At 47.2% G+C, this 12,889-nt stretch overlaps 1 protein-coding gene across 1 annotated transcript in view; it reads left to right on the forward strand.

Moving 5' to 3' along the window:
• The window catches only part of FRMPD3 (FERM and PDZ domain containing 3), a 65,431-nt gene that overhangs the window by 33,426 nt on the left and 19,116 nt on the right, over nucleotides 1–12,889 (forward strand). Inside the window, exons 11-14 of the mRNA XM_045537808.1 lie at nucleotides 2,940–3,076; nucleotides 3,411–3,537; nucleotides 5,932–6,021; nucleotides 7,697–7,876. Coding sequence (XP_045393764.1) covers nucleotides 2,940–3,076; nucleotides 3,411–3,537; nucleotides 5,932–6,021; nucleotides 7,697–7,876 — 534 coding nt within the window. The remainder of the gene's footprint in view (nucleotides 1–2,939; nucleotides 3,077–3,410; nucleotides 3,538–5,931; nucleotides 6,022–7,696; nucleotides 7,877–12,889) is intronic.

Raw genomic sequence — 12,889 nt, forward strand, 5'->3', positions numbered from 1 at the left:
AAGTTTTGACATATATCACAATCAAAAGATTGAACATATCCAACTTTCCTCAGGCCCCTTTGTAATTCATCCCTTCCAGCCCCAGGCAACCACTGACCTGCTTTCTATCACTCTAGATTAGTTTGCATTTTCTACAGTTTTATATAAACAAAATCATACAGTATGTACACTTATTTTGGTCTGGCTTATTTGGCGCAACATAATTTTGAGATCCGTCCACGTTGTTGCACGTATCAACAGTTCATTCCTTTGTATGCCAAATAATACTCCATGGTATAAATATGCCATAATTTGTTTATCGATTCACCTGTTGATGGATATCTGGGTTGTTTCCAGGTTTTAGCTATTGCCATAAAGCTTCTATGGACATTCATGTACATGTCTTTGTATGGACATGTGCTTTCTTTTCTCTTGAGTAAATACCTAGGAAAGGAATGGTTTGATCATACAGTAGATCTTTCTTTAATTTCTTAAAAAGAAACTCCAGTACCGTTTTCCAAAGTGGTTGTACCATCTTTCATTCCCACCAGCCATGTACGAGAGTTTTAGTTTCTCCACATCCTCATCAACTTTTGGTATTCTGCATATTTTTTTTTTACTTTAGTCATTCTAATAATGTGTAGTGGCATCTCATTGTGGTTTTCATTTGCATTCTTCTAATGGCTAATGATGTTGAGCATCTTTTCATGTGTTTATTTGATGTCGTGCATCTTCTTTGGTGAAGTGTCTGTTCAGCTTTTTTGACTTCTTTTTTATTGGGTTGTTTGTTTTCTTATTATTGAATTTTGAGAGTTCTTTATGTATTCTGGGTACACTTTGTTTGTTGGATATGTTATTTGCAATTATTTTTCTCCCAGTCTGTGGCTTGCCTTTTCAGTTTCTAAACAGTGTCTTTCACAGAGCAAATGTTTGAATTTTGATGAAATCCAATTTGTTAGTTTTTTCCTCTTATGGACACTGCTTTTGGTGTCATATCAAAGAAATCTTTGCGTAACCTAAGGTCACAGAGATTTTCTTTTGTTTTTTTTTTCCTAGAAGATCTATCATTTAAGCTTTTACATTTAGGGCTATGATCCATTTGGAGTAACTTTTGTATGTGGTGCAAGATACCCATCAAAGTTTTGTGGGTTTTTTTTTTTTTTCACATATAGATATCCAATTGTTCCAGCACCATTTGTTGAAAAGACTATCTTTTCTCCGGTGAATTGCCTTTGCACCCTTGTCAAAAATCAGTTGTCTATATATGTGTGATCTATTTTTTAACTCTGTATTCTGATCCATTGATCTATTTGTCTATCCTTATGCTAACATCGCATTCTTTTGTTTACTGAAGCTTTGTGATAAGTCTTGAAATCAGGTAGTATTTGTTCTCCAACTTTGCTCTGCTTTTTCAAAATTGTTTTGGCTATTCTAGGTCCTTTGCATTTCCATGTGAATTTTGGAACCGGCTTGACAATTTCTACCACAAACCTGCTGTGATTTGGATGGGGATTATGTTGAACAGATCAATTTGGAAAGAACTGACATCTTAACAATATTGAGTCTACCAACCCATGAACATATATTTCCATATCTATTTAGGTCTTCTTTAATTTTTCTCAACAGTGCTTTATAGTTTTCAATATATGGGTCTTCCACATATTTTGTCGGATTTGTCCCCAATTATTTCATATTTTTGATGCTATTTTAAATGATTTTGATTTTTAATTTCAATTTCCAATTATTTGTTGCTAGCATATAGAAATACAATTGGTTTTTATATAGTGATCTTATATCCTGAAACTTTGCTAAACTCACATACTACATTTGGTCCTCTATATCCACAGGTTCCACAATTGTGGATTTTGAAACTATTTGAAAAAAATCAAGAAAAAATAATAATACAACAAAAAAATACAAAATTTAAAATATAGTGTAATAACTATTAGTTATAGTTTATAGCTATATTAATATAGCATTTAAATTGTATTAGATATTATAAGTAATCTAGAGGTGATTTAAAGTATACAGGAGGATTTTCATAGGTTATGTGCAAATACAATGCCATTTTGGTAAAGGACTTAAACATCCATGAATTTTCGTATCTACAGGGGTCCTGGAACCAATCCCCCCTGGGTAATAAGGGACAACTGTAGTTCTAGTAATTTTTTGTAGATTCCATTAGATTTTCTACATGGATTATCACTGGCGAAGTATGCCTTTTCCACCCTCTCCTATACTATACTGATACCGCTGTGGCTCCCTAGTCCTTTAGCCTATCCTGGTTCCACTTCAACAAAATAGGCAACTGGTCTAACCAAGGCTGACTCATTGATAGCTGGAGCTGTGACTCTCAGGGTTTAGGGGTTATCATACCCTTGGCCAGCAGTTCCAGGGGACCTCCCTCTAGGATAGCATAGGGAAGATTGACTCATCAATGTTTTTGTCCTTCGGACCCCAAGGAACAAAATATCTGCCCCATCCCTGCAATCCATTTCTCACCCTGGGCTTCTGGACCAGAGCCCTGTGGAGAGTCCCGCTCCAATGTCTTTCTACCCTGTGTACATCTGAGCTAGTAGAGAAGGCTTGTATGGCTGGGGGGTGAGTATAGACCCCCAAGAATAAATGGGAGCATTTTTTGTAAGAGGAGGAAAGATAGGGAGTGGTCCCATGTCTTGCTTTTGTGGTGAATTAAACTTTCTGCCCACTTGTGCCTTGCCATTGTGTGCACCTGTCACTGAGAACAAGGCTGTCCACTGCCTGCTGAATAAAGCAAATAGTGTCTCTGAGACCCAAGGCTCCTCTGTCTCTCTTCCCCAAGGGCAGCACCTTCCTCTATCCCTTGATCTAACATGCCTTACTGACACCATGATTCTTTACTGGGATGTAAGGGAGTAGATCAGGGGATGGGGAGGGAACGTCTCCTTTAACTGATGGGCTTGGACTGCCCTCTCTCGCAGAGTCGGAACGATGTTATCCGAGAACGCTTTGGAATGGAGCCCAAGCCAGAGATGCTTTTGGGCCTTGCTGCCCTCCACATCTATATCACTGTCTCAGCCACTCGACCTAGTCAGAAGATCTCGCTGAAGAATGTGGAGTGAGTTGTGCTGGGGCCTTTCGGGATGGGGCAAATAGTTGTGCAGGGAAACGATACACTGGTTGAGCTATGCTGCGCTTTTTCAGAAGCGTAGGGCACGGGATGGGAGTGAAAGTTGGAGTTCCTCACACCTAGACCGTGAGGCCCTAGAGCTACAGCTTCTATTGGGAAACAGTGACCAATGTTACTCGCTGGTCCCCCATCCCTCTTTCTCTTTCTCCCAGTCTCTTGTCTCCCACCTCCACCTCTCACTTTCAATTTCTGTCCTACCATCTTCCTCTCTCTGCCCCACTATGTCTCTCTCACTAATCTCTTACTTTTCTTCTGCTTTTAGGAAGGAGTGGGGCCTGGAACCCTTTCTTCCCCCCTCCCTCCTGCAGTGCATCAAAGAGAAGAACCTCTGGAAATCTCTCTCTCAGCAACTGAAGGCTCACCAAATACATCCTTCCTGTGACACCAAGGTACCCAAAGTAGGCCACTGGGCACACCGTGCTACTACTGTGGCACTGCTGGCCACAGGGGGATCCTAGGAGGCTTTCAAGCAGGGTCTGATCCTCTGGGGATCCTCACCACTGTTTTTGACTTACGTGCACATCCAGCTTGGCCAGGTATGGGAGCAGTTATGGAGAGGCGTGAGCCTCCCGCAGAGACAGCTCAGTTGCATGTCACTGAGAGAGCTCAGGGCCCTCAATGCAAAGGAGCTAAGGTGTAGGAGGAAATAATTCTTGGGTCCTTTCACCAATTAATCAGTGCTGACTGAGCACTTGTCATGTGGAAGATGTTGAACCCTGAACCCTGGGGAGGCACGTGTTTTCTATGGAAATGACTGCTCTGTCCCTCAACAGCTTTCTAATTTATCCGTCTTGGAATATGGAATTCTGGGAGATAAAAACCCAGCTCAGGGGTTAGGGGAGAGTTAAGGGACAAGGCCTGATTTGGAGAATGGGTCACCGCCCAGTGTCAAGGGCTCAGGTCACTGCTTCCACCTTGTAGTGCTCTGAGGGCCTCCCACTCCCTGCTGCCCAGAGCCCTACAGGCCCTGCTTAGGCTCCTAAGGCTCAGTCTGCTGTGCTTCCTGCCTGAGAAGCAGGAGGGTGGCAAGAAGCAGGAGAATCAGCGTGCAGATGTAGACACGGGACACAGCCGCCCCCAGATATTCCCACCCCTTTCAGATTCCTCCTATTCCCAACTAGCTTCTCTTTTAAGATGCAAATTTCCCCTGGGAGTTCAGCCATTCCCACCTTGCTGTGCATATTTAATCAGATTGTTTTCTTCTCAGCTGAGAGCACCAGTGCTCACCAACGTCTCCTCAGCTAACATTTTCTGAGGCGCCCCAGTGCTCCAGCTGGAAATACAAAGATGAAGGGGGCCTGGGCTTGGTCCTCAGTCAGGCACAGTCTAGTGAGGAAACACAATAGTCAATCCCACACAGTGCGATAGGCGCGGGCACTTTGGAAGCTCAGAGAAGGAACACCAGGCCCAGCTCAAGGGAGTGGAAGAGGCCAGGAATTGGTGTATTTGATGCCAGAGCTGGGTCTTGAAGGACAGACAGGTAGGAGTGTGTCTAGATGAATTGGTGGCCATGGGTAGTAAGAGGAAGACTTTCCCAGGCAGAGAGATCCGTCTGTACAAAGGCCCAGAGATATCAGAGACCCTGGTGCAAGGAAAGAAATGCAAACAGTTCAGCCTAAGCAAGTACAGAGAGTGCAAGGGGTATACAAGGGGTGGGGGTAGGAGCAAGAGAGGAGAAAGGAGCCAGTCCATGGAGGGCCTTGTGTGCCAAGGAAAGGGCTTGTACTTCATCCTGTAGGCAGCCTGGAGCCATTGAAGGGTTTAAGCAGGAAGCTGATGGGGCATGGTGGCTCACGCCTATAATCCCAGCACTTTGAGAGACCAAGGCAGGAGGATCTGTTGAGGCCAGGAGTTCAAGACCAGCCTGAGCAACATAGTGAGATGCCCCGAGACCCCATCTCTACAAAAAAATAGAAAAATTAGCTGGGTGTGGTGGTGCGCACCTGTAGTCCCAGCTACTGGGGAGGCTGAGGCAGGAGGATGGCTGGAGCCCAGGAGTTGGAGGTTGCAGAGAGCTATGATGATGCCACTGCACTTTTGCCGGGGTGACAGAGCAAGACCCTGTCTCTAAGTAAATAAATAAATAAACTTATGTTTTAGGATGCTCCCTCTGTGTGGAGGCACTGGAGGGAAAGAGTGAAAAGAATGTCAGTCCTGAAGGTAACCTGGAGGTCACCTTGACACAGGTGGGGATGTCAAGGCAGTGACTGTGGGGCTAGAGAAGAGAAGAGGGACAGATATGTGTCAGAGGGTAGAATCAAGATGATTTGGTGACCAGTGGCACACAGATGAGAGGTGGAAGGAGCAGTCCAGTGTGACTCGCAGGTTTCCAGCTCAATTCCCCAGGAGATGCTGATGGAAACCAGGAATGCTAGATGAAGAGCAGGTTTGGGGCTTTCGGTGCTCAGTATTAAATGCATCAAGTGGGACCCCTGGTTGGGTATGGCCAGTATCTAGGTGACTCTAGGGGTCCAAAGGGTCTCAACAGGGAGGTATAGATTAGGTAGGGTGTCACACTTGCGGAAAGGGTCGGAATGAACCGAAGAACAAAATGAGTCAGCTGGATGCTTTAGGAACGAGGATCAGGAGGAAGGAGCAGGGATGCTCGAGGTAAGAGCTGTGCAAACTGAAAGCTTCCTGCGGTTTTTACAGAGGGTCTCCTCACAGTGTGGCTTGCTGACTAGTGCCTGTCCCAGGATGCTGAGACTCCTCTTTGAGAATGTGGGTTTGCTTTTCCTGTGCTCTTCGGGCTTCTCATATTTCTGGGTGGGTTGTTTCCACAGGGCTCTGCAACTCAGGCAAAGCTCCAGTATCTTCGAATTCTGAATGAACTTCCGACCTTCACTGGCGTATTGTTCAACACTGTGGGCCTGGTCAGTGTGGCTGGGTGCGGGAAGCCAGGAGGGAGCCCTCTGTTGGCTCTTGTCCTTGGGTGGCAGGGCAGGAGGGGCAGATATTTCTAAAGACCTTCCTTCCACTTCCTCCTCCTTCTACCTTTCCCTCCCCGTGGTGCTCTGGCCCTGCCTCTGGTAAAATGATAAAGTAGGAGGTATTTGCTTTCAGCATCCCTTCATGGCCCTTTTATGTCCCCCTTCCTGTATTTTAGAGGTCTGCAAACTTTTTCCATAAAGGGCCAGACAGTAAAGATTTTAGGCTTTGCAGGGCACCATACAGGTCTCTGTGGCAACTACTTGGCCCCGCTGTCACATCGAGAAAGCAGCCGTAGACAATGCAGAAATAAATGGGCATGGCTGTGTGCCAATAACTATTTATGGACATGAAAACTTGAATTTTCACATGTCACAAGACATGGACCTTCTGATATTTTCCCGCAACCATTTAAAAATGTAAAAATTATTCTTAGCCTGTGGGCCATACAGAAACAGGTAGTGGGCTAGATTTGGTGCACGGGCTGCAGTTTGCCAACCCCTGCTCTCTTTTGTTTCCCTTCTACTTACTCCCGAAGTCCCCGACCCCAGCTTTCCTGAGTCCTTATACTTCCCCCTGCTTGGCCTGGCACTAGGCTATGACAAAAAACACCCTGGGGCGGGCACAGCTGGTCTCACCCTTAAGACTGTGCCCCAGGCTAGTTTACCCTGCAGAAAGGAAATTCAAATCATCTTGCTGATTGGATCCAGGTGCTTGTCTTGCTCCCAGGAGCACTGTCATGCTAGTGCAGCACACTGGTGGAAAGCCACTTATCAAAGTGTTTATAGGCAGATGCAAGAGGTTCCTCAGGGTGATGTTAATGCCAGGGAATAGGCTGGCAGAGGGCTCAGGCCTGATTGCTCCAAGAAGTCTGTCAGGACCACTTAAGGAGATCCAGTCTACCAGGCCTAGAGGCATCCATTTACATACTGGGATTTGCAGAACATTGAGAGCCCACCGTCCCCTCCCTCTACCCCCACACACCCTCAAATCTTTCTTCCACCCACCTGCCACTGCTGAAATTCCTTTTGGCCATTCCTTTCAGTTCAGACTGCTGGAGTGCCTATTAAGGGCAAATGTCCTGTTAGGGAGGGAGGCCCCCATGAAGTGCCCAATCACCCGTTAACACCTTAGGCAGAGTTACTGGGCCAGTTTAGCTTTTGGCACGGGGTGAGACGTGCAAGTTTGAGTGGCTGTTGGTGGGGGGAGGGTTAAGACCAGGATGCTACCTGGTCAGGTAGAGCACAGGTGAGGGGGGTGGCCTTGAATGGCCTGCAGCAAAAAATGGAAAGTCCCTGGGGCTTGGTAGGGGTGGGTGCTCTAAAGACACCCAAACAAACCTCACCTACTTAATGATATTGCTAGAGCCAGCCCTGCTGCTGAGGCTAAGGTGTCCATCGAAACTGATGATCTGGGGCCCTACCCTGGGAACAGGGGAGTCCCAAACCATTTTCCCCTCAACGTTGTCCTCTTGCCCTGGCACTGAGGCCCAGATATTTCCAGATCCTCCCAGCAGAACCAGTCCAATGCATGTTTTCTATTTCCTCCTCCTGCCTCTTCTCCCCACCTCCTCCACCCCTTCTTTCTGTGAATGCTGCCTGCCACATGCTTGCAAATCAGGACGAGAAGCAGTCAGCCACCACTCTCCTGGTGGGACCCCGTCACGGCATCAGCCATGTTATTGACCTCAAAACCAACCTCACCACTGTGCTGTCCGAGTTCAGCAAGATCAGCAAGATCCAGCTGTTCCGGGAGAACCAGGGCGTGGCCCGGGTGGAGACCAGCATCATGGATGCCAAGGTAAGCCCTGCTTCGAGGGGCTACTTCTGTCCAGAAACAGGCCTTGGGAACAGAGGAAGAAGTAAACTTGAGAAAGAGAATTTGAGCCTGTTAGGTGAGGTTCAGTGATTCTGAAGAGGTTCAGACCCTGGACCCTTTGGGGCTCATCTTTCTTTCCCTTCTCAACCCTCTGGGACATGCTGTTTTGACCACATAATAATTCCGCCAGCACTAGGGAAGGCTAGGGAGTGTCAGATCAACCTGAGACAGGTCTTCAGCACAGGGCAGGGGACTTGGAGAACTTGGAGCTAGCCTCAGGCCTTTGCTTTCTGATCTTTCTCGTGTCATAGCACACATAGAAAATGACATTCGCATGGAACATTGGAGCGAGTGGAGTAGCCTCAGAGACTCTATCCATCCCAGGCCCTGCCTGGCTGTCCCAGAGGCTGAAAGGATGAATATCTTGCCTCAACTCTACCTATTCTTTGTGCACACTGATGGGGGGCCCTGCCATAGGTGCACACACACCTGGAATCATGGAGGGGGGGTGTCTGAGCCCATGGACACAACACCCTAGGGCACCTGGGGAGAGGGGGAGCAGGCGGAGCTTAATCCCTATTTCACCTCCTGGAATCCATCTCTTCCAGAACCTTAGAACCTTTCCCATAGACCAGCTCCTTTGGACTGGCAAGCAGCTGTCACCTGTGCAAAGTCTGGCAGCCGTGGCCAGCCACCCCCTCCACAGCTCTCCTGTTTGAATACCAGTGACCAGTGTGGGCTGGGGGCAGGCCTGCCTGCCAGCTGGCGGAAGCTCTTAGAGGAGATGCAACTTTCCTTTCTTAAAGGATTTCCCAGGGGGAGATGTTGTTAGCCGATTAAGAGGTGGAGTGTTTGCTGTTTCTAAAAGACTGAATTATTTGCTTTATTTTTGTATTGGTGAAACCCAGAAAGTTTTAATATGTTAATTTCTCCACCTGTGATTCATAGGATTCCCATTGGTTTAGGAACCTGCTTGGAGCCAAATTTAATTGGCTTTTGGCTACCTCCTCGACCAATGGTGGCTGCTCTCCTCAGATGTTGTTGGGTAGAGGCCCAATGGACTGGCAGGGAAGAGGGAGGAAAGACAAGGCATGCAGGGGACATGTGGATTCCTGAGAAATAAAAGGGGTTTAAAACAGAAAAACGGCTTTCCAACTGAGCCGTCTTCTGTGATTCTCAACATTGGCTGCACAATAGAATTTCCTTGAGAGCCTTAAAAAAACAGATGCCTGGATCCTACTCCCAGAGATTATGATTTAATTGATCAGGGGTGCAGCCTGGGTATCAGCATTTTTTTTTTTCAGTTTCCCAGGTGATCATGCAGTGCAACCAGTTTGAGAACACACAGGTTTGAGATCTATATGACCAGAGCCCTGAGAGGAGACAGGATGACCGGGGGATCGGTGGGTGTTGCCTGAGTGAGGAGCACTGTGCTTCTTTCTGGGAGTAATCCAGACACAGTTGTGGGCATGAATGCTGCCCTAGAGAGGCTACACTCTTATTAGGGAGACTGGACTCACAAAGACACATGGCCTGCCTTAAAAACAGCTTTAGAACATCTATAGAACTCTGGAATCAGATAGACCAGGTTCAAATCCCAGCTCTACTACTTCCAAGTCCTATGGCCTTGAGAAAACATCTTAACCTCTCTGAACCCTGATTCCCTCAACTGCAAAATGGAGTGCCTATCTCAAAGGGTCATTGTCAGGGTAAAATGAGAAAATGTACATAAAACGTCTTAGCACACTGCCTGGAACATCCTAAGTACTCAACAAATGAGACCTGTTATTTCTCCAAAAGCAAAACAGCAGTAAAGAAAAAGTAATACGAAGTAAATGTTATACTTAAGTGTGGTGTGGAACATGGAAGAAAAGAACAGGAAGGAGTTAACCAGACTGGCTTCCCACAAGAGGGTGTTTTAAGCTGGATCTTGAAGTGATAGGCATGAATTAGCAGGGAGAAGTGGGATGTGTTCAAAGGCAAGGAGCAAGCACAGAAATAAGCAAGCCATATGTGCAGGTCGGTAAGCATAGCTGCTTGACTAGAGAGAATACCGAGAAAGGAGAGTAGGGAGATTGGGGGTGGGCAGAATGAGTTCGTTAAAAGCCTCGAAGGCCAGTCTGAGGAATTTCGAGTCAATGTGGTAGAATAGTGGGATTCCATGGTAGGTCCTTGAGCAGAGGGGTGACTGAATGAAAGCTGGCTTGGACCAGGGTGCAAGGTGGGTGGGAGCAAGCCTAGTGTGGAGCCAGGGCAGCAAGGAGAAGACCAGGGCACTAGTTCAGGAGTGGAGGGATAAGGGCCCGAGCTGGAGGGACAGCAGTGGTAATGAGAAAGAAAAAGCGGATGCGAAACATGCAGAATCAGTGAGATATGCATGCACATCCTCCGCCACGCACCACTCTTGCACAGACACTGCACATGTCTTCTCACATCACACCTAACCCTGCTGCCTACTGCACGGATCCCAAGTGCACCGTAGAATGGTGCTATGTGCACAGCAGAGGCAAGATGGATGATATCGTGGTAAAAGGAAAAGAGGATGATTGAGGGAGGAAAAAAAAAGTCAAGGTTTCCACTTGACAGTCATTTAGTATGAACTTATTAATACTATTGCTAAGAAGCATGCTAAACACAATAGGGGATACACAGATTTTTTTTTAAAAAAAAGAAAGGAAAAAAACCACCCATGGTTCCCTGCCCTCACGAAGCTTACCATCTTGTAGGAAAGAAACGCACAAACACATGACAGACCAAAGGAGGTGCCATAGAAGAGGTATAGCAAGAGAGTATTAGGGGAATACAGAGGAGGGCAAGATTCTGGCTGGGGGTGTTAAGGAAAGCTTCCTGGAGGCAGTTTATGCCAGTAATATCTGTGGCTACTGAGAGATGCCCCTAGGAAGGAGTTGGGGGAACAGGGTTTGGGAAGCTTCTAGTTGGAGAATGGCTTCCCTGGGCTTAGCAGGAGTCTGCCCACGGCGTCAGTGGTGCGCTGGAGCCAGCTCACACAGCATGCCACAGCCAGTTGGCCACATCTCTCCCAACTGTGCGTTCAGTGCCATCACATTGATAGCTCGAAAGCAGCCATGGAGGGAGCATGTACACCAGGGAAATTGGCCACCGCTATCAATCAGGACTTGAAAGAACTCATTGTGAGATGTTTAGCAGCGCCCGACTGCAGAGGTGCCCTGAAGCAAGGCTGCTAAGCATCCCTAATAGGAGACGTGGAAGTTACAAACCAGACTTGGCCCACTTCCCCTCTGCTCTGGGAATATTCCGGAAGGGCCTGGTGATAATTATTAAAATTATTCATTTAAACCAATTCTCAGCTCTGACCGCACATTATAATCATGTGTGGAGATTTTAAAACCACTAGATGCCCAGGTTCTTCCAGACCATTTAAATCAGAATTTCTGGGGGTGGGCCCAGGGGTATACAGGTCTTTCCTACTGATGTGTATCTGGCCTGAGAACCACTGCCTTAAGCGATATTCTGCCTTGCTCCCAAATTGTCTGCCTGTGCCCAAATACCCTTTCCCTGTGCTGCGGAGGCAAGAACACAAATGTGCTGGCCCTCTAGGTCTCAGGGACCATCATCTTGTACCCTTGCCCCTCCAGGCCCCTGGAGTCCCATCCTTTTCCTGTTTTCAGGGATGCTAGAGTGAGCCGAGGCTACCCCAAGGCCAATCCCCTCCTTAGTTGGCATCGCAAAGTGCGGGGTGCCTGAGAGTGCCCAGGGCACCCTGGGAAGGAGATATGGCTGGAACATGTCAAATCAATCCCTGCTGTACCTTCTCCTGGCTCGTTCATGCCTGAAACTCCATTCTCCTTTTCCACTGGAAGATGGCCTGGGCATAGTTATAATTTTCACTCAGCTTAATTGCTCTTAGTGGAGCAAACATGAGGTAGTATTGAAATATCTTTCTCCAAGAGATAGCAGCCTGGGACTGAGACACCACTGGGCCATTACCATACCCCATTACCACAGAATCACATGGCAGGGAAAGAAGCCATCAAAGCAATGTCCCAAGGGATCTCTTGTGGCCCACTGTGTCTCCTATTCTCATGTTTGAGCTTTATTGCTCTAGTGCTTTCCGTAGGGACAAGCATTCCATTGGATGCCGAGATCATTAAAATCCTATTTAAAATAAAATGTTATTTTTGAAGGTTTCTAAGAAATCTATCCAAACTCTTGGCTTGCCTGCCTTTGGTTTGATTTTTACCCCTGCTGGCAAAAAGTGCATCTGTGTTGCTTTTACAAGTGGCATTTGGCCCGTGCCAGGGCCTAGTTAGCCATCTGGGGACGCTGAGGAGAGGTTCCTGATGTGCTCTGCCATGCATGCTGTGCTGAGCCAGCTGGGGATGTGCTTGGCCCTCTCTGTGCGCAGGATTTTGCCTTCTGCTGTTTTATTACCAACATTGGGCTACATCGGGGGCAAAGGGGGAAACAGAAGTCAGACAACTAAGCCAATCGGCCAGTTAATCTCCCAGCTTCCAGTCAGTCAGTAATTCTGTCCATCAGCCAGCCAAGCAGCCAGCCAGGTAGCTAAGCCGCCAGAATGTGAGGCCCATAGGCATTGTGCCTACCCTGCAGCGCGCTCGTCAGCCTAGGCAGGAGTGAGTCTTGCAACCAGCCAGCCTGCCTGCCTGTCCTTCAGTCAGTCAGCCACTCAGCCTATACTTTGGTCAAATAGTCCCTCATTCTATTTGTCAGCCAATGTCATTTCCTTAAAGCTTTCTCCAGCTTCTGAAACCAAATTAGTCACACACACACACATACACACACATGCACGCACACATGTCCACACCCACCCACCCACAGAGTGCTCCAGAACATTCTGTGTTCTTGTAGCTCTCCCTATGTTTCCTTCAAAGTGCTTATCACACCTTGCAGTCATAGTCATTTGCGTGATTATTTGGTTCATGTCTTATTTCCTGCTAGATTGTAAGCTCCATGAGGGCAGGAACTGGGTTGGCCCTGTTCTGGAATGAATGG

This window comes from Lemur catta, chromosome X (assembly GCF_020740605.2).
Source record: "Lemur catta isolate mLemCat1 chromosome X, mLemCat1.pri, whole genome shotgun sequence".
Classification (NCBI taxonomy): Eukaryota; Metazoa; Chordata; class Mammalia; order Primates; family Lemuridae; genus Lemur; species Lemur catta.